The sequence below is a fragment of the Ochotona princeps genome, chromosome 9 (genome assembly GCF_030435755.1).
Source record: "Ochotona princeps isolate mOchPri1 chromosome 9, mOchPri1.hap1, whole genome shotgun sequence".
In the NCBI taxonomy this organism is placed as follows: Eukaryota; Metazoa; Chordata; class Mammalia; order Lagomorpha; family Ochotonidae; genus Ochotona; species Ochotona princeps.
In genome coordinates, this window is record NC_080840.1 from 7489525 (window position 1) to 7509761 (window position 20237).

Below are 20237 nucleotides of genomic sequence, written 5' to 3' on the forward strand. Positions count from 1 at the left end.
TTTTATGTAAACTTGAGGAACATAAACTGAGCTGAAGTACAATGGCTGGGGGTTGGCTTTGTTCAATGCTCTTCCTTCTCCAAAGGTTGAGCAGAAGAAAATGTTGTGGCCTCACTAGAAAGCACTTTCCATCTGTCATCTTGGCTCTCAGGTGGATCCTACCTCATCACTGTGCTCTTACTTTGGACCCATAACTTCCTTATAAAGCATTTACATATGCTTATGAGTATTAGAGCACTTCAAAGAGTTCATAGAAAGATTGCACTCAGATGAAGAATTCCATTCATTTCCATAACAGACCTTTCCAGGAACTTTGACAACCTCTTATGTGTGTATTTTTCTGTAATTTATATTTGACACATGTTTAGACTTGTCTCTTCCCTGGACTACGCACTACGTGGGAACAATAAAGACACCCATGGCAGACAATACTTGCTGTGTGAATGTGTGAGTGGCCTAGTGGAAGGAGGTCTTTTCTTCATTGAAAGGAAGCACCACAGGCAAACAGAGCCATTGTGGGCCTTTCCTGGGCCTTTCATCACCCAGGCAGATTCCCCTGTTGCCCTGCTCTCCTTGAGCACAGAGTCAGCTTGGTTCATCCGACAGACACATGACTTTAGCACCTGTTTTCTCCTGGCCAGGAGCTGTGTTTTAACATCTTCCCGTCTCTGACTCCTTTACTTCCCTTGGAACTCTGTCTAATGCATACTCTTGGAAAACTCCTTCCCTGGTCCTACATCAGTGCCTCTCTACATCCCTATGGGCCTGCTTCAGCTTTCCTGTTAGCACCAACAATGGCCTACTACAAATATGCTTCTCATCTGCTTTCTCTCCCCCTGCGAGGCTGACTGCTTCTGAGGCGTCTAAGTGCAGAACACTGTGGTTCTTAGAACGGAAGCTGATGCATAGTCACCTTTCTGTGGACAACTTACTGAAGCAGTAGGTGGATGGGTGGAAGGTGGAATGGATGGATAGTTGAACATATTCTTTATTATTCAAATATCATAAAGATTGGTCTATAAGGAAATTGCAAAGGCTCCCATAGGTGCCTGTTAGAAAGGAATGCTTAGATGCCAGGGAGTCCTTTGGGTTTTCTGTCTTCGTCTCTCATCTGTGCTTCTCTCTGTGTGATGATTCTACTGTTTCCACTTTCTCCATACTGATGAAGCTACGGATGTGACAAAAGACCAGAATAAAATATGTCCTCCCTTTTCCTCTCCACTTACGCTTCATCTGATATCAGTTTGAAAACTCCCAGGGATTGTACCGATCGTCCCCTTTTGAGACGCATATACATACCCTGACTCGTGTCTGCAGCTGGCAGAGCGAGGCTACTGCCCCTCCTCTAGGCCATGTTCCCGCATGTCCCAACGGGTGAATGTGGGCTTACGGTGCTTTAAGTGACAGCCTTCCCCAGGGTCATTTAAGTGTGGGGCATAAGTATCTGAAAACAATAAGGTCCTCTCACACATAAAAAGTAAAACATTTGGGGACGAAACACCAAGCAGAACAAAACAACAGTTGTCCACCACAGGCATAAAGTCTGCCAGCAAATGTTCAAGTTCCTAATAATAATACTGCCTTGCAGAGCATCTGCCAGAGACCATACTGGAAATGAAAAGGTATTTTTTGAAAAAATCCATAGAAAAAATTTAATATTAGGATGGTCATTTTGAGTATCGCCTATTCAGTTGGTGTACAACAGTGCGAACATCCACAGGTATCTTTTTGACAGAAATTAGTCTTTTCACTACTCAAAACAAGTAACTATTTTGATAACAACTGCTTTCCCAACCTCAGTTGTTACTTCATATTTTTGAACAGCTCAAGCTCAAAACATTTGTGTCGATATCTTTGGAGAGGGATGAAATTTGTCAACAGGCACTTTCAACTCCAACAACGTGTTATATCCTCCCTATTAGAGTTGTCAGACTCAAGAGAGGATTATCCTTCCTGTTAAACAATTCAGGTATAGTAACTATGATGTATAAAGGATACTTCCTGTTTTCCAGGAGTAGTTCTAAGCACATCTAATCCTATAGCCAGCCTTTGAGGTACAGGTAGCTTTACTATGCATTTGATAGATGAGCAACTGAGGTTCAAAGAGGTGAGTGACTTACAGGTAAAAAGGAGCAAGCGCAGGACTTGGGTCCTTTTGATCCAGCTTTGTAGCTCATGGTCCCACACACAGTGTCAGTCAGGAACAGCCGCCTCATCAGTCATTGCCGTTGTCCCCTTTGCTTGTGTAGCTTTCTTCTATCCTTTCTTGGCTCACATAGCTGGGTCGCTGCCATGAGAGGAGGTTATGACAGCATGGAGGGGCACAGAGCCACAATCTGCTGTGGAGAGAAGCAGTTTTGGTTAGCTGCTGTGATTCACACTTTACCTTCTCCGTGTGGCAGCAGCCACATGAAATCCATCTCAGTCATGGAAGACATTGGCAGTAAACCACCTCCCATACCCTAGTATAATTGACTGCTAGAGATTAAACAGGAGTTTAGAAATCAGTTTATCCAAACCCCTAATTTTGCTAATGAGAATATTGTTGCCCAGATCCAAACAAGAGGCTAACAAGATCCCATGGCTATGACTATTTCCCCCCAGTCATGCAGATGCTGTGACGTGCCCCAGGCTGTGTAACAACAGAGATGCAGAGGTGGAATTTGGACTCATTTTGCTTTAACCTCAGAGTGATCGCTGACATTTCCTGAAGTCTTGGCTTCAACTCTCATTTGAGAAAAACAGAGGGGAATGCACAGACTGAATTAGGAACTGACTGAGGGATCAGAAAAAATCAAAATATAGCTTTTGTTTTTCAGCTTCCCGGGGGTGATAATGAACTTTTAACCCTGCCCACCAAGTCCAAACTTGGGAGCAGTGCAGGTCAGAGCAGACCCTCTTTCAAAGGCACAGTGGGACCTGACTGTTCGTGTTAGAAATAAAGAGCTGTAGGAGGCAGACCTTGTGTGCTTGCATGGACTCTGGTGCTTAACATGGGTTCCCTCTCCCCATTAAACTACTTTCTTCCTCCAAGAGATTTAGCTGCTTCCTCCCAACTCTTACAAGAGTGAAAATTCTACCTTTGTGATTGCAAACATATGGAAAAGCGTGGTCCTTTCTGTGTTCCATGCAGTCTTCTCTCCATCCCTGGGTACCACATACCTTAGAACCTAAGAATGGTTGCAGCTCTGTGACGTGGTCCCATCTGTTTGAAATCAGTGCCTCCCCATCCACTAAGCCCTCATCATGTGCTGCATTAGCTTCCTAGATCAGCTGTAACCAGTTACCAACAATAGACACTTAATCAACAGTTCTGGGGAACATGTCACCAATCAGGGTATCAGCTGGACCACACTCCGTCCCAAGACTCTAGGTTCTGGCAGTTACTGGAAAGCCCAGGGAGTGGGATTTGAGCCTGTGTCTGCCTGTTCCCCACCAGATCTGTGATCATTTTTCCTCTTTAACCTGGGAGAAGAATTAGAAGATAGTTATAGTGATAAAGATTGGGAACACACTCCAGAGCTAGACTTTCAGGCATCAATGCCTGGATCCCACTAACCTGCTGTGTGCCGTGAGGAAATTTGCACAACCTCACTGGTTCCCTACATCTTTTTCTGTGGGGCAGGTATGTTAGCAGTATGGACCTCATGGGCTGCTTGGATGAAATCTGCAGTACCCAGGAAAGAACCCAGTCTGTAGTCAATGCTCAGTGGAGGTTAGTGATGGTCAACTAATATGTTACTCAGACTTGAGGTCTGGGTGCATGGAGAAAATAATTCTTTGAAGAGTCAAAAGATGAAAACATGTTGCTCTTCACTCTCGTGGCAGGATGTATCACTGTCTTCAAAGTTGCACACACCCTGCATTTGTGCTCAGATTCTCAGACTCACTGGATCAAATCAGAAAGGCAGCTTTGTTCAGCAGAGCTAGCTTTGCAAACTGCCCATGTGAGAGCACCAGATTAACACAGCAGGGTTGTTTCAAAAGTGGGATGCTGTTCCTTCTGGCCCAGCAGGCAACCCAACCACTATCCTGCCATCCTCCCTACCGTATTCTCCCTTCTCCTCTCATGGCCAGTCCCTTGGGAACCACTTGTCGCCAGAACCCAAACTCCTGCAACACGAGCAGGCTAAGGTTGGACTAGATGATTTCCAAGTCACTCCAGGTCCTATGTAGCATGAGTTCATATCAACAGTAGCAGAATTAGACCTATGTTGTTTTACTGTATTAGGCACTGTAAGTTACAGTTTAATAATGTTGGCTATGTGGCCTTGGGCACATTATTTAACCTCTGTGTGCTCTTTTGCTCATCTACAGAATGGCTAGGATTAGAGTACTACCTCCTAAGCTGTTGTAAGGATTAGATGGTTGGACTAAAATCTGCTCCATTACTGGTAGTACAGAAGGGTCTGTTTTTATTATTATCCCCATTATTATCCTGATTTGATAGGTTTTCTTTCCAGGGACATTTAGTATGTAAAGGCTTAAGAGTCAGATGAATCTAGATTTGAATCTTGTCTTTGAAATACTCTTCCTGCCTCCCTCTCCACTGTTATTCCTTTCATCTTGCTTTCTCCTACCTACACATGGAGTGCTGGGAGCCATACAGATCTCTATTGACTCCTCTGTATGGTTACTCAGTTTATAACATCATAACAAAGAGCACAAGACACATTACTCCCTCAGGATTAGTCTAGTGGTGTGGGGTGAATGTGTCTTCCACAAAGGAACCATGTGGTTGGGCAGAGGTGCTGGGATATTACAGACACCAAGGTAGGGGAGCAGGCACAAAGAAAGGGAACTGCGAAGTCTGCTTGGAACTAAAGTCAGAGAGAAGCTACTGAGGACTGCCTTTGGTTTTTATCTTCAGGACTCTTCATTCAGCTAATGGGATTAAACATCCTCATTTTACTCCTTCCCTCTTTGAGAGAACAACAAGTGCCTGGGCCCAGGTTCTTTCCAAAGACCACCTGATTCTGCATGAAATATCCATTAAAATGTCATCTCACTAGGTCAACTAAACTATGTCATGCACATATTCTGTGGAAGACACACAAAAAAACCCTACATAAACAATCTGTTTCTCTGTAGAGCAGTTTTGTAGTTTAGCAAAAATATAGTGAGATTGCTCTAGAAAAAAATACAATGGAATATGTTCAGATATTGACAAAATGATAGGAACTGGCTTTTGTGATTATGGGGGTGGAGGAATCCCCTAATCTGCCTGCGGAACGCAGATCCAGGAAACCCGGTGGTGTAAATCAGAGTTGAAGGAACTGGGGGTGATGGATGGATGAGTGGAGGAAGTACTGCCACTATAATTTGGAGAATCTGAAACCTGGAGAACCCAGAGCACTAATGTGGGTAGTAAAAGATGCACAGCCCAGCTCAAACAAAGGAAGCAATTTCCCTTCCTCAGCTTTCTGTTCTGCTCTCGCCTTCAGTAGATTGTGGATGCCGATCCACACTGGTGAAGTGATCTTTCCTACCAAAGCACCTTCCTGAACATACCTACAAGTAACATCTTACTATCAGGCCTTTCTTAGCCAAATCAAGTTGACATTTAAAATTAACCGTCACACAAATGATGTGTACTTTTTGGTTCCCCTAGCCTTACCATGGGCAGTGTAAAAGCTTGAAAAATCTTTGATATCACTGATACTGCTAAGGAAGCCTTTAGGTTCCAGACCATACTAGCCACTTGGTATTTCCCATCATCCCATTTTCCATGAATCTTTCTCATTGTGTTAGAAAAGAACAGGGGAAATGGCTGTTTGTTTCATGGCTTTCATCAGGAAGAAAAATTAGGCATCAACTTCCAAAAGCTTTGGCACATTGCAGGTGCCAGATGTTTGTTACCTGTATGTCTTCCTTTTCTATGTAGAATTTGGTGCCAGTGAGTTTCTGAAAGGAAGGCTACAGATCTTATGTAACTTTACACCCTTTCCATGTGGGAAGATGGAAGGAGGAAAGAATGAATAAGAGAAGGAATCAATGTAGCCTAAAATTCTGTAAGTGGGATTGACTCCTCTGTATGGTTACTTAGTTTATAACATCATAACAAAGAGCACGAGACACATTACTCCCTCAAGATACTCCTGTCTGCAGTGACATCCTCCTATCCATCATTGAAGCATCCATATATTCAAGACCATCCTGTGCACCAAGGCCTGTAATATGTATGACTCTAAATAGGAGTGGCAGACACGGTCCCCAACTGACTGCTTGATGAGGATACTTCTCAGTTATCTTTCTAGAAGCAGTAACATGCAAAGTTTAACATCTTATTTCTTCACTCATTATTCCCAATTTTTCTCAAAAGATGGAAACACTGGCACCCATGCATGGAGTCAACACCAGAAGCCGTTCCTTTTCTGTTTGCCTGCTAGTCCCCCTAGAATTCATCAGAAAAACCTTTGCTGTTCAGCTCCAGAATGGGTCTCACAATTCTAGTCTCTTCCTCCTTCCCCACGCAAACACCGTTGTCCAAACCATCAGCAGATGGTGACTTTTGTGGATCTCTTTTCTAGTCTTGCTTCCCTAGAAGCCCACTCTCTACCTAGAAGCCAACATGTCCTTATGTGTAATAACATACACATAATTTTACCATGTGAACAATGTCAGGGTCAGTAATACTTGGTTTACTTAACACAGTGTAAACTCCGTCTCTGGGACTTTTCCCATTGCAAAACAGACTCTATGGCAAAACTTTCTATCATCCTCTTCATCAATCATTCTGCTTGCTTTTTTCCAGGAGTTTGCCTACTCTAAACCCTGAATATAAACAGGATCATATAGTATTTGTCTTTTTGTGACTGACTTCTATCACTTCAGAGTTTCACTTAACATAATGACCATGTAAAACCATGTTGTAGCACATGTTAGAATATTTCTCATTTTTAAGAAGAAACCGTATTCCATTGTAGCTACAAAATGGGTAGCCATTTTGTTCACCCCTCCATTGATGAACAACCGCTGGGTCACTTCTGCCTCTTTACTGATGGGAATAATTATGGCAAATAGGTATGCATTTCTAAAATGCAACTTGATATACTGTTTTAGTAATCTTTAAAACTTACATAATCCTCTCAAGAGTTTAGACCACATACCCTCTTCTAGTGTCACACAATCCAGTTCCCACACATCCATTTGGGGCGATTTCAGACCTTTCCTTTGAGGGTCCATTGCTTCTCACCCTTTAGGCATGGGATTTGGTTTCTGGACCACATCATCTTAACCATGGACTTCTCTTTCTAATTGACTTCCTATTTATCAAAGAGACCGCCTTTCATTCTTCTCTCTAAGCCTCCCTCTTGTTATCCTCCATTACCACACTTGTTTTGTTTCCTTGTCATATCCTAGCAATGTATGTATTTGTTTGATAATTGTTTATTCCTTTAACTTCCTCATAAGCACACTGGAGGCTGAAAACCACACTGTGTTAGCCATCATGGTACTCATAACAAGTTACCCAAACCCTAGAATATACAAGGTATTGAACACATTTTTCTTGATTAGTTAAGTAAACATAAGCTCCATTTCACAGCTGAAACTGACTCAGCAAGAGCTGATGATTCACCCACGTTGAAATAGTAAGTTCAGAGCAGATATTTGAACCTGGTCTGAAGCCACACTGTTTCTGCTCTGCAGCCTTCCCTTACTCAGCTAGGGAGGGATTGATGCAAGCAAAAGACAAGGTAGTTTAGTCTTCCTTGCTATTTTCAATATCATGATGCTTTCTTTGCTTATGACATGGCAGGTTGAATGCTAGGTACCTGTATTTCTGGATTTAACAGGCAACTTTTAGCTCAAAGGCTTGCCTTTTCATTTTTCAATCTCAGCACTGTTGATAGCTAAGACATCATAGAGACAAACATTTCAGTAGCATCTCTAACCCCTGACCACTAAATACCACAAATACCCCACAAGTTATGTCAACTGCATGTCCTCTGGGAGGTAAAATCACCCCGAAACCCTTAGAATCACTGACCTGGTGGGAGTATCCATAAGAGTGTCAAATGTTTCAGTGCAGTGATCAAGGCCCAGGAATAAGAACTTAAAAATTTGCGATGGCCACAACGAATAGCTAACTGGAACTCAGCTGCTATAATGAATGTTCAAATGTGCTGAGAATTGAGCCTTGGGGCTGATGTTTGGGTCACGCTCAGACAGAAATCACATTTTTTTTAATAAAAGTGATGCAGGTGTTCAGTATCAAGAAACAGCATGGAGTTGAACATCGCTGAAGCTTTGAGACTCTAAGACCAGTAGCAGCAACCCAGGACAAAGCAACCATGACTCTACCTTTCTGCCCCCATTCCTTCACAGCTCAGTTCTTTCCTAACTCATGCTTGGAAATCTGATCTCAGCTCCAGGCAGGGTGAGGGGAAGAGCAGAGGTGGCACATCTACAGTACCTCTGAGAACAAGGCCTGGATTATGCCCCGGGAATCCATGCAGAGAAGGTCAGAGATGGGTTTTGAGTTTCAGGGGTGAACCTTGCCTTGATTTGATTATCCTTTGAGGTCTTAGATCTCAGGCCACATAGTTAAGAAGTAAACTAATCACCCACTTTGCCAAAGTAGGAATTCCATAAGCCTCTTAGATGCAAGGACAGTAATTGAGAATCAAGGGTTCTGTCACTGACACATATGGCTTCATAAGCCTGTGTCACCTGCCACCCATGACCCATTCAGTGTGAAGTGAACATGTTCAAAGCCATGCAGTCCATGAGAGGTTGCCATGAGGCATTTAAATGCCATATAAGAAAATCCTCAGACTCAGCACAGATGAAATCAGAGAGCACACTCATCATCTTTCTTAATATTCAACAATTATGCTGAATTTTCAAGTCTGAACTGCCTGCCATTAATTTTGTCTTCGTTTATCTGCAGTTGAGCTCCTTGTGTGCTGTCTCCCATGAAGGTGCAGCACAGTGGCAGTGTTGAGTATTTCACAACCAGCATTAAGAAGCATAATAAAATGACTCCTCCAAAACCTATCTTGGTTTATGTTTTTTTAAATAACGCTTTCTCTGTGGCCCAGGAAATTGTATCCATCTTCTTACATATCTCCCACCTTTGTGGCTTCTATGGGAAGAGGATTATTTACAGAGCTCATGATGACAACCAGCCTTTATTGAACACTCCCTGCATTCCAAACAGTAGGCTGAGTATTCCCTCATTTAACCCTCCAACAACCACAGAAATGCAGGCTTATGATCAGCATTCTGTGGGAGAGGCTGGGGACCAGAGAGAGCTTGAGGTCTGCCATGTGCTTTGCCGGAGTATTCCTCCTGGCTTGCTTGTTGCTAGAGCACAGGACACTTGTCACTAGGTTGAGCCTGCAGGATGTTCAGCAGGATGTGTGCTGGGTTCCAAGACAACCAGGAAGAGCCTCTGCTTAGTTAAGACCACATAATCCAGCAGGGCAAGTGCACATGGCCAAGCACCATCTCCATACAGTATTGTGACAAAAAAGCACTGTGTGTTTGGAGCATCTTTTTTCTCAGGATGGAGACTGAACACAGGTTTAAAGGACAGAAAGGCGAGATTAGCTAAGCAGGCGAAGAAGGCCAATGCAAGGAGGACCTGTGTACCAAAGCATGCATGGATTAGGGGACTTGGGAATGGACTTAATTCTGACGGAAAGATGATGCATGAGGAGGTGTAGAGAGACAGGTAGACAGGTAGGAGCCAAGAGTATGTGGGCTTGGGAATGGGTGCATGCTAATATCTTTAACTCAGTTCATGAGCAAAAAAACACCTCTTTGTGTTTCCAGTTGATTTCTTATCTTGTCCACTGTTTTTAGCCCATGGGCCCTGATGTTTCCTCTGTCCTACTTACCACTCATTTGTACCACTCATGACAGTAACTTTCACCCAAACTGTTTATCTTAGCTCTGGGAAGATGGTGCTGGTTTGTGGAGTTTCTCTAAATTCATCCTGTGCATATTAAGGGAATTATTCAATGAAATTGCCATGACCATGCAGGCTGGGTGCAGTGAGTTCCCAGGAGAGTCCAAAAGTGGTAGTTACCCATACCTCTTTCATATAACCATCCATTCACTCATTTTTCTTGTCAAATGTTTCCTGGTGCCATCTCTAAGCCAGGCTGTAGCCAGTGACCCTTACAGATAGTAATACACAATACTCAGAAAAGCGCTCTGAAGCAGATGTCATCAGGCCCCCGTGGTAGATGAGAACTTGGTGTTCAGAGCATCTAGCCCCAACCCCAACTTGGCAGGAGGAGAGTTTGCAGCTCGTCTGCAGCCTCCGCTCCATGGTCTGCTCACTGCACCAAGATGCAAAGGCGGAGGCAGCAGCTGTGTGTGGCACACGCTCATGCCTGCAATCTCGAGCCACATTCTGCAAAAGCAGAGTGATTCCAGGCCCACACGGAGCTGAGTGGAACACTCTTATTCAGTGCCTCTTCCACTTATTCCGCAAGCACGGGAGCACCTAGTGTGTGCCAGGCTGTGTGAGTGATGGAGAGGAAGCCTCTGCCATGAGTGCACTTAAGAACCACAGACTAAAGAGTATGTGGGGCTCCCTCTCTCTCTGGCAAGTACTACACAAAAAGGAGTTCATTCTTCAGGCCCACTAAGGCGAGAGGGCAAAGAATGAAAAGCTGAAGGAAAGAATTCATGCTTGCAGAGCACCCACTGTGTGTCAGAGAAACAGAAGAAATGCACGCGCATAGCATGCATGCCTTGCTTCAGACACCACGCCACCGCCTCACTAAGCATCACATGACAATCACTTGAAGTAGGATATGCCACCCATTTCACAGCCGAGGTGACTGAGGTTCTCAAAGGTCAAAGATTGATCATGGGTCAGATGGGAATGGTAGACCTGGGGTGCATGTCCAGGTTTAACTGGCGCTTTGCACCAGAAACACTTGATGTTGGAGTTGATGAATTGCTTTTTGTATTGGCAGTACAACAGAGATCATAAATATATAGTTACAAAAGAAACTGCTTCGACTGAGGCAGCCAGCAAAATATTTTAAAATTTGATATATGCTTCTGTGTGCTTCTTTGTGATGAATATCACCCTAATTGTGAAGCAGCAGGCTCTACAAACAATACTTCAGGTAACAGGATGTCCAGTTGCCTGTGATTCCTGCTGTGGGCAGTCAAATGTGAAGGCTTTTACTGGGGTTTGTTGCTCACATTCATAATTGAATGAAGTCAGTAAATTAAAAATGTAATTTTTCCCACCTAAGTTCACAGACATCTCAACCCCAGACTCTATTCAAAGAAAGGCAGTTTAATGCAGAGGAAAGGGGCCAGCGAAGGCATTGCTCTTTCCAGCACATGTCCACCAGTCAGGCAAGCCACTGTGGGCTGCAGCTCACTTAACCTCCGCCATGGCATAGGTTGAAATGGGCTCAGAGAAGTTAAGAAAATTGCCCGAGGTGTGGTGGCTTCGCAGAATTTGAACCATGCCCTGTCCAATTCCGAGCTGCTAGACCAGATGTAGCATTGTGGGTGCCAAGTGCCCATTCATCCTTGGAGGAGGATGGGAGTCTTTATGGAGGGGTGGGAAATTACGAGAGCCTGCACTGAAGGAGGAAAATTGTTCACTTTTGCTTATTTTGTAGCCAAAAGCTGGGTCTCTTGGATCGGGTTCGCCTTTCTAATCCTCGTGGTAGCAATACTAAAGGAAAGCTATTTACCCCTCTGAATGTAGATGCCATAGAAGAAAGCCCTTCTAAAGAACCAAAGCCCGTGGGCTTAAACAATAAAGAGCGCTTCCGCACCGCCTTTCGCATGAAAGCCTACGCTTTCTGGCAGAGCTCCGAAGGTAACGCTGTCCTCCCTCCCACTCCATCTTCCCCCTCTCCTGAATGCCCTGCCTTCCTCACCACCCAACCCTACCCCCCACCCCCGCTGCCCACTGGTAAACTCACTCCTGAGGCCACACAGTGCACCTGTCTCCCTCCCCTTTCCCAAACCAACTTCCTGCTTTGCTGTATCTGTGTTTCTTGGACTGGAGGCATCTGGGATGCAATGCCATCATTCACAGACTGTAGGAGGCTCCCATGTAGGCATCAGCACCAGCCCTCCAGGGAGTTTCAGAGCATGACACCTTTGAGAATTGTCATGGAGGTTAACTTGAAGGATGGGGGGTGGGATGGAGACAGAGGCCTTGACACCCCAGGTTGGAGAAACAATTGTCTCCAGGACCTCTATCACCAAAGGCAAAAAAAAAGGGTGGGGGCAAGCATGAGCGCCAGGACACCCGAAGCTCTGAACCATCCAAAATGCCAGAGATACGCATGGCTGTTTGGACAGTGAGCACCTGGGTGGAGACTGGCAGTGAGAATCTAGGCTCAGGTCTGTGTGGCAATGAAGCCTACATGTACGTGCCCTCTGCTGCCTCTGCAGGGCCCAGTCTCCCTCCCAGGCCTCTCCCCACCAACAGCTGGGAACGGCACACACCTGCGATTCAGACTTCGGGAGATGGAACAGGGATGCTAAGCCAGGCTGAATGAGTCACACCAGGAGACTGCTGCTTCTGCACTTCACAGAGGGAACAGTGACCTGGAGCTGATGCACCCAGAGGCCTGGGTGCTCGGACTGAGCATCCCCTAAGTTCCTGAGCCCCTGCAGGTGCCATCTGCCTACAGCTGATGTGTGTGTGTGTGTCTCCCTTCTAGATGCGGGGACTGGTGATCCCATGGCAGAAGATAGAGGCTACGGGAATGAGTTCCTTGTGGAAGACATGATCCCCACCTTGAAAGCTGCCATCCGAGCTGTCAGGTAATACCTCAGTTCTTCAGGTGTAGCTGGAAAGTGGCTTTGGCTATGGAAAGACAGACAGGAAGTCCCTCCGGGACTCAACCCTTGGTCTTCCCCAGTAGTCCAGACCATCTGTGGGGCATACTGAGAGTTGTAAATGGTCCTCTTGGCAGATGTGGTTTAGTTAGCCAGGTGCTCCCACAGCCCTTCTCACAGTACTGCCAGCTGCCCTCCTGGTCTTCAGCATCACCCCTTTGATGCTAAGGGACTCAAGGGACTAGGTGCACCTGCATGAGGATCTGTTACATTTCACTTCACTAACATCCCTATCTTCATCCACAATGGTTTTTTCCCTTAGCATTGTTAACACAGTAAATCAGATTTGTGTGTAAGAAGTGAGCATACTCCTATTTCTGCTTTGTTAGAATTCTGTCAAAGTTTTAAAAGGTGTGTTACTAGGTAAAGAAACATGGTTGGGATAGGCTCAGGCAGGTAGGTATCTTGTAAGGATGCAGTAAAGTCTAGAAGTCAGGTTGCTTCACCTCACATTTCTCAAAGGATGCTAAACATGTCATTTGTTACGATACATTTAGCAAAATTTCCAGCCTAGTCGGTCAGGGAAGCACCACAGGGTTAGACCTCAACACAAACTTTGGTGAGGTCTCTCACGGTGCTGTTGTTTGCTATGTTACCTGGTAGGAGGCTGGACAGCAGCATTCCTACTGGGATGAATAACTGACTGCAGATCTGACTCAGGGAAAATCAGTCAATGCACTATCGTTGCACCTGCTAAGATGTTCCACAATGTGGTCTCTGCCCTCTCTTCTATGGCATTCTTATTGATGTCATGATTCAAACATTTTCTATAAGGAGCCACGTCGCATTTTGTGCTTCGTGGTCCGTAGGTCTCTGTTGCAAGTGTGCAGCTTCTGGCTTATAGAATAGAAGCAGCCATAGACAACGCAGAAATGAGTGTGGCTGGAGTCCAGGATAGTTTTTCTCTTAAAATCAGGCAATGAGGGCCAGGTCTGGTCTAGGAGCCATGGTGTATTGACTTGTAAGGAGCAGGCAATTTTGAAATGATAGCAAGTAAATTGACTACTATAGTCAATATGCTAAAATAGTGTTTGGAAATGAGCCATGAGTTATGACAAAATTAGCTGCAAGTATACCATTAAAAAATATATAATTGTAAGAAGAAAATGCCTATGTGCGTTGTAGCTCCTGATTCAAACTGTGGTTAGGGCTATGACTGATGCTGTGCTCAGAAGTGTCAGATTTCGTTCTCCAGAAACACTAACCATCAAGAGAGACTTTCTGGTCCCCAGGAAGTGAGAGTTTGACTTTGTCTGCCAGCTTGCGCACCTTATTTTATACAGAACCCACAAAAATTCAAGGAGCAGAACCAAGTCTTTATTTTCTCGGAGCTCATAAGCAGGAGAAGGAAAGAGGCTATCTCAGAAGGGAGGGGTCAGCTATGCTCGGATACAGAGCAGTGGGACAGTGATGACAGTGGAGATCTTGTCTTTTTAGTGTGCACACCAGGATCTGAGGACTGGCTCTGACAGTATGGCCTGCATGACCTTCTCTGAGCCACAGTGACATCAACTGTGACCTAAGTCTTTAGCAGGATTTCTCATAAAGGACTTAGCCAAAGGTCTGGCCTAGAATGAATGCCCAGTGAATTTCAGCTCATATTTATGACCATGGTTTTCTTGGTATTGAGATGACTAATGAGAACTAGACATAAAGGATCTATATGAGCCAACTGCATTGTGGGGTGTTGGAAGAGGTGAAACCATGACCAAGAATTAGAAGTTCTCCATTTCAGCCATTTGACTCTTGCTTCTTTCCCCCCAGTCTCTGAAATCGCTAGCCTTGGAAGTTCCCTTCCTCTCTATCCATGATGAACAATACTTCCACTTTGCCTTGCAGAATTCTACAGTTCCGTCTCTATAAAAAAAAATTCAAGGAGACACTGAGGCCTTATGATGTGAAGGATGTGATTGAGCAGTATTCTGCTGGGCATCTGGACATGCTTTCCAGGATAAAGTACCTGCAGACAAGGTAAGATGGCGGCACCTGGATGAGCTGTGCTACCCCAAACACTCAGGAAACCAGGCCTGGTGAACCTTAGACTTTCACATGATGCAAGAGGTTGGACTGTTTCTTGTAATGCTGGCCCCCCATACTGGAGCCCAAAATCCTAGCTGCTGTACTGCTGATACAGTTCCCTATATTGGAATAGTTTTCTGTGTTAGGAATACAGTTTCCTACACCTGTGAGGGCAGCAAAAAAATAATAATAATAATAATAACGCAAATATTGGGGCCCCTGCCTCCAAGTGGGAGATAGGAATGGAATTTGAGGCTCCTGGCTTTGGCCTGGCCCAGATTTGGCTGTTGTGACCATAGGGGGAGCAAAGGAGCAGATGGAAGATTCTCTTTCCCAAACAGTAAGTGAATCAATTTTAAAGGCTTGCATAAAAGTCCAAACTTCAGGAGAGAAATTTTAAGTCCAAAATTTTTGAAACCATGAGGGAAATGGAGTCCAACAAGCACCATGAGCAGGCAGGAAAGAATCTCTGTGACCCTAACATGGCCCAAGTGGGTACTTTCCCAGCCCCAGGCTTTGCATGTTGCCAACAAAATTAGGACCTTCCCAACAGACTCCAACTGGCTCTTTATAAATGTAGCATTTGACTATATTTTTAGAACTTGTATGTGTTGTTTATGATAGTGAAAAAATGGACACAACAATATTACCCAACTATTAATTGCCACCATTGTACTGAGCACTAGAGTGGGGTGTGTGTGTGTAGCAACTCTTGTAACCCCATAAGGCACATCTTGCAGTGTATGTTCTGTTTTTTCTGAAAAACTGGAGAAGCAAGGAACTTACCGCAATGACCCAGCTCACTGGTAGAACTTGGAATCAAAATAGGTCTGCCGGTCACAAACTCCCTTTGCTAATACACACACTCCCTCAGTGGTACCTAGCATGCTTGAAATGGTATACAGGTATCAAATGAGGTTTAGACAAAAACAAATGTTAAGATGTTTAAGTACATATGGTATTTCTACTAATAAGGCACTCACACATGTGTATACCTGAAACACTTATGATGCACACATGTAGCCTATGTGTAGTATCAGTAATTCTGCCCATATCTTATGATCTTAGCCGATAAAATGTGTGGAATAATTACAGAGATATTCACCCAGATGTTTACTCAAAAGTACGCATGACATGCACGCAATTCCCCACATAGGGGCTTAGAGAGAAAGGAGTTGAACTTCCCCAAGATATTGTAGTGGGTCTACTGGGAAAATTAGTCCACACATGACTTTGTTTTTTGTCAATTTATCAAATCTTTAATTAGTTATGAAAGCAGTGTCTTAAAAAAACACACAGGGGCCAGCTTTGTAGTATAGGATTGAGTTTAAGAACCTGTTTAAGACTTAGCTATTTTTTTTTAACTTGAAAAAGTAACAGAGGCGAAGAGACAGAAAACAATTTCTAACCAAATGATCACAATAGCCAGAGATGAGCCAATCCAAAGCCAGGAGCTTCTTCTGAGTCTCCTGTTTGCATTTAGCGGCCCAAGGACTTGAACCATCTCAGTTACATTTCCAGGCCATAGGCAGGGAATTGGATCAGGAAATGGAGCAGCAGGGACTCCAACTGGTACTCATATGGGGATGCCAGCACTACAGACAGAGGATCAGTGTGCTGTGCCACTGTGCTGGCCCAAGCTGTTCCATTCTGACTCAACTCCCTGGTAATTTCCTGGAGAGGCATAAGATGGCTTACTCAAGTACTGGGGCCCTGTACCCACATGCAAGACCCATAGCAATTGCTTGACGCCTGGCTTCAGCCTGGCCCAGCTCCAGCTACTGCAGGCATTTTGGGAGCAAACCAGTGGATAGAAGATTGAGTCTCATATTCGTTCTCTTCCCAAGCCCACTACTCACTCTGACTTCAAATAAATCTTTCAAGAAATAAAAAACGTCAGAAAAAGTAAAAGACAGTACGCAGCCAAGACTCACAAAAAACATGAAAGCAAATTCCTTTTTGCAGCTGATTCTCTGACACCAGTCCCCCCTGAGCCTTGACTTTCTGCTTGAGCCTTGGGTCCTACAGCATTAACAGGAACATCACACTAAGCAGGCTGGAAGTGAATGACACTATGGGGTTAGAGGTGTGCTGATTCATGACCTTGTTTCACCTCAACTTTGCCAGTGTAGAGGTAGGCACACAGCCTATGTTCAGTAGCAGAAGGAATAAATGTGTACACCCATTCTGAGCCTAAGCTGCTGCTCCATATGTAAGTAACGCTCCTGGAATGACAGGGAAGGAACGAGATGTTTAAGGCATATCCTAGTGTGAAAACGTCAGCCCATCTGATTGAGCATAGAATGGCCTATTACAGTATCAGAGATCTTGATATTTATCAGTAAAATGCATTGGAGGCTGGAGGTTTAGTGCCTGGATGACTAATCCCATATCCTCAGCTATGCTGATACTGATAGGCCAGACAGGAAAGAAGGCTGAGTTAGCATGACGCATCATGTGTCAGTGGAGGAGCAACTCACTTTCGAGAGAAGGCAGAGTGATCCTGGCTGTGTCTGGGTGAATGGTCTTAATGGTTCTGTTCCCATCCACCCCTGCAGTTTAATGGAAACCTTCCTCTGCCATGGATCCTGGCTCAGTAGGCAGCTGATGTCTCATGCAGAAGCCAAAGCAAGTGTGAGAGCCAAAGTTGGACCCACCTTTTTATTGCCTGGAATGCCTGTGAAGCCGTGTGCATAGCTGACAGCTGAGTCCAGCATTTGGCAGTCAGTCAAGCTCAAAGTTTTGAGGGAGGATAAAACATGTGGAAGACAAGCTTGCAGCACATTGAACATATCCCACATGAAATGAGACATGGTCTCTCTCTGTTGCAGGTGTCCCTACTTCTCTGTACCCTGGGATGGGAAGAGGCTGTCTACACAGACAGAACAACTCATTCTGTCTCCCTCCCTCCATCCCTTCCAACCTTCCCCTGATCCGTGCATCTTCTAAACACCTGTCTGGTTTGAGAACAGAATGATCTGTTTTCCTGCCAAACCAATACTCTGTGTAACTTAATTCCCCCTTTGCTTCTTTCAGAATTGATATGATTTTCACTCCTGGACCGCCATCCACTCCAAAACATAAGAAGTCCCAGAAAGGACCAGTCTTCACCTACCCATCCCAGCAGTCTCCCAGGTGGGGCTTGTGGGCATGAACCCCAGGGCTTTGCGGAGCAAAGCCCCTGGAGGATGCTCTGCCCCAGCGCTCAGCTTGGGTCCTCGGTGTGGGTGAAGTCATTACTTCCTGAAGGGAGAATTGAAAGTTTGTTGCAACTTGTTCTTGAAAGGACTTTGTACAAAACATTCCCCACCCCTCTGTCTGGGCCCTTTGGATGGCACTCTCTTCTATTGTTTAAGTAGCCCGCTAGTATCCTTGTTCTTAAGAGTAGAAGAGACATGTTATTTAAGTTAGTGAACTCTTGGTCAGCCAGGCTGGCCTCTACTGCACATTCATCCTTGGATTGATGGATATCTGCCCCCAGCCAGGACAAAGCCAGAGAAGCAATGAGACATTGGACCCCTCAGACAGGGAACATTTACTTCAATTTAGCAGCTCCTCTCCCTCTAAAAATTCAAACGAGGCACCCTTTAGACAGGCTGGTGCCTGAGTTTATGGCTCTGATTTTGCAGATGTCTTCAAGGCAGCTAAAATAAACAAATCAAGGAGTCAGAGACCCAAGAAGTGTTATGCACCTTCTTATAAAAGAAAATAAACGTAATGATAAAGGTGTCTAATCATCATCCTTGACCTTGCAATTGGATGGTAAATAGTGGGACTGTGGAGGACTAAAAAGCTCTGATTTCTAGCTAAGGGAGCTAGTGGCTTCCCTCTTGTTGCTGATTTTAAGGATGAGAGTTCTCTGGTTCAAGACAGCATGATTTTTCAAGAGAAATTGACTATCCAGATTTTAGGCAACAATCCCCATTTCAAGATGGTCTGTATATTTTCAGATCATCAGCAGGACAGGGAAAACACGGGGTTTAGTGCATGAAATCACAAGTTTTTAACTTTGTCCTTCAATCCTAGACCACTCGGCCAGATAAGGCAAGGACTTAGCAAGAATCAGTAGCTGATGGGAGAAAAAAAAAAGGAGAAAGTGCTTAACATGAGAGATCTGGAAAAACAGCTACAGCCCCTGAAGTTTCTCATCTACATAAAGCATTGAGATGTTGAAGCCAACTGGAATTTGGCACATGCTAACCACGTACAGCCAGAGAGAGCAAGCAGAGGTAGCCACAGGCACCATCCCAGTGTTGATTTCCAAAATCAGCATTTGTTTTCCATTCTTCACAATCTGTGCCAGGTGCAATATGCAAATTCACTGTACATTATCTCAGAGTTGAGATAACCCACTCCCCTCTGCCACTCCACCTGCCACACACACACACACACACACACACAGTGTTTGGAGCAGAAGCTATCCACAAGCTATCCACCATTAACAGCTGTATCGGTCTCTTCACTGGCAGCTGAATATTGGGCTTCACTTTTCGCTGCAGTGAAGATAAAAATGAGACACCATGTTGGAGGCAGAAAATGTCTGGGGTTGATCAGCATCATCAGTTGTGTCATCCAGAGGCTGAGTGATGGCTCTGTGGCTATGACTGCCTAGCTGGAATGACCCTTCCGCTGCTCAAAACAGCTGGAACAATTTTCCAAATCTATTTGTCTTTTTCTTAGGAATGAACCATATGTAGCCAGAGCATCCACATCAGAAGTTGAAGACCAAAGCATGATGGGGAAGTTCGTGAAAGTTGAAAGACAGGTACATCTTTTTCCCCACCCAAAGCAAGGGTATGAAGTCCACTTTGAACTGTCCTTTGCCATAAGACAGGCCATTGAGTAATACAATCTACCACTCAGAACAGAGTAAGGAAATTAATGCTCAGTGATCACTTCCAAATTAAATAATTGCTCTCAGCTTCACATTTCATTGTCTTTAATATGGGGATTTTATTACTTAAAGTTGCTATAATGCTTCAGCTGAAGCAAGTCAATTACTTGTGATATTTCCTAGCACACAACCTGTGGCAACTGTTACCATGCGTTTCCAGGAGGTGCCAAAGAATATTACTTCTATGCCATTTTTCAAATATTATGAGTCCTCCTGTCCTTGAAGTCTGGGTCATGGAACAGCTGGTGTGCAGACACCTGTCTGGAGGAAAGCGAACTGTGGATGAGGCTCTTTCAAAGCAATGAGAGAAAGCCAGACACACACATGACACACCATGCAGCTCACCTCTCATTTCCACAGTATCGCAGTGTGGATTACAGCATCATTTGCCTAGCTTCACTCCAGACCAGTTCCCCTGGTGAAGTTTGTCTTTGTTATACCACGGGTATGATGTTTCATTACTGCATTCTTATTTTTGGTCTGA

At 44.6% G+C, this 20237-nt stretch overlaps 1 protein-coding gene across 1 annotated transcript in view; it reads left to right on the plus strand.

Moving 5' to 3' along the window:
* The window catches only part of KCNQ3 (potassium voltage-gated channel subfamily Q member 3), a 291856-nt gene that overhangs the window by 269878 nt on the left and 1741 nt on the right, over window positions 1–20237 (plus strand). The window contains exons 10-14 of the mRNA XM_058668475.1: window positions 11604–11806; window positions 12663–12765; window positions 14680–14811; window positions 17896–17994; window positions 19540–19624. Of these exons, the coding sequence (XP_058524458.1) occupies window positions 11604–11806; window positions 12663–12765; window positions 14680–14811; window positions 17896–17994; window positions 19540–19624 (622 nt within the window). The remainder of the gene's footprint in view (window positions 1–11603; window positions 11807–12662; window positions 12766–14679; window positions 14812–17895; window positions 17995–19539; window positions 19625–20237) is intronic.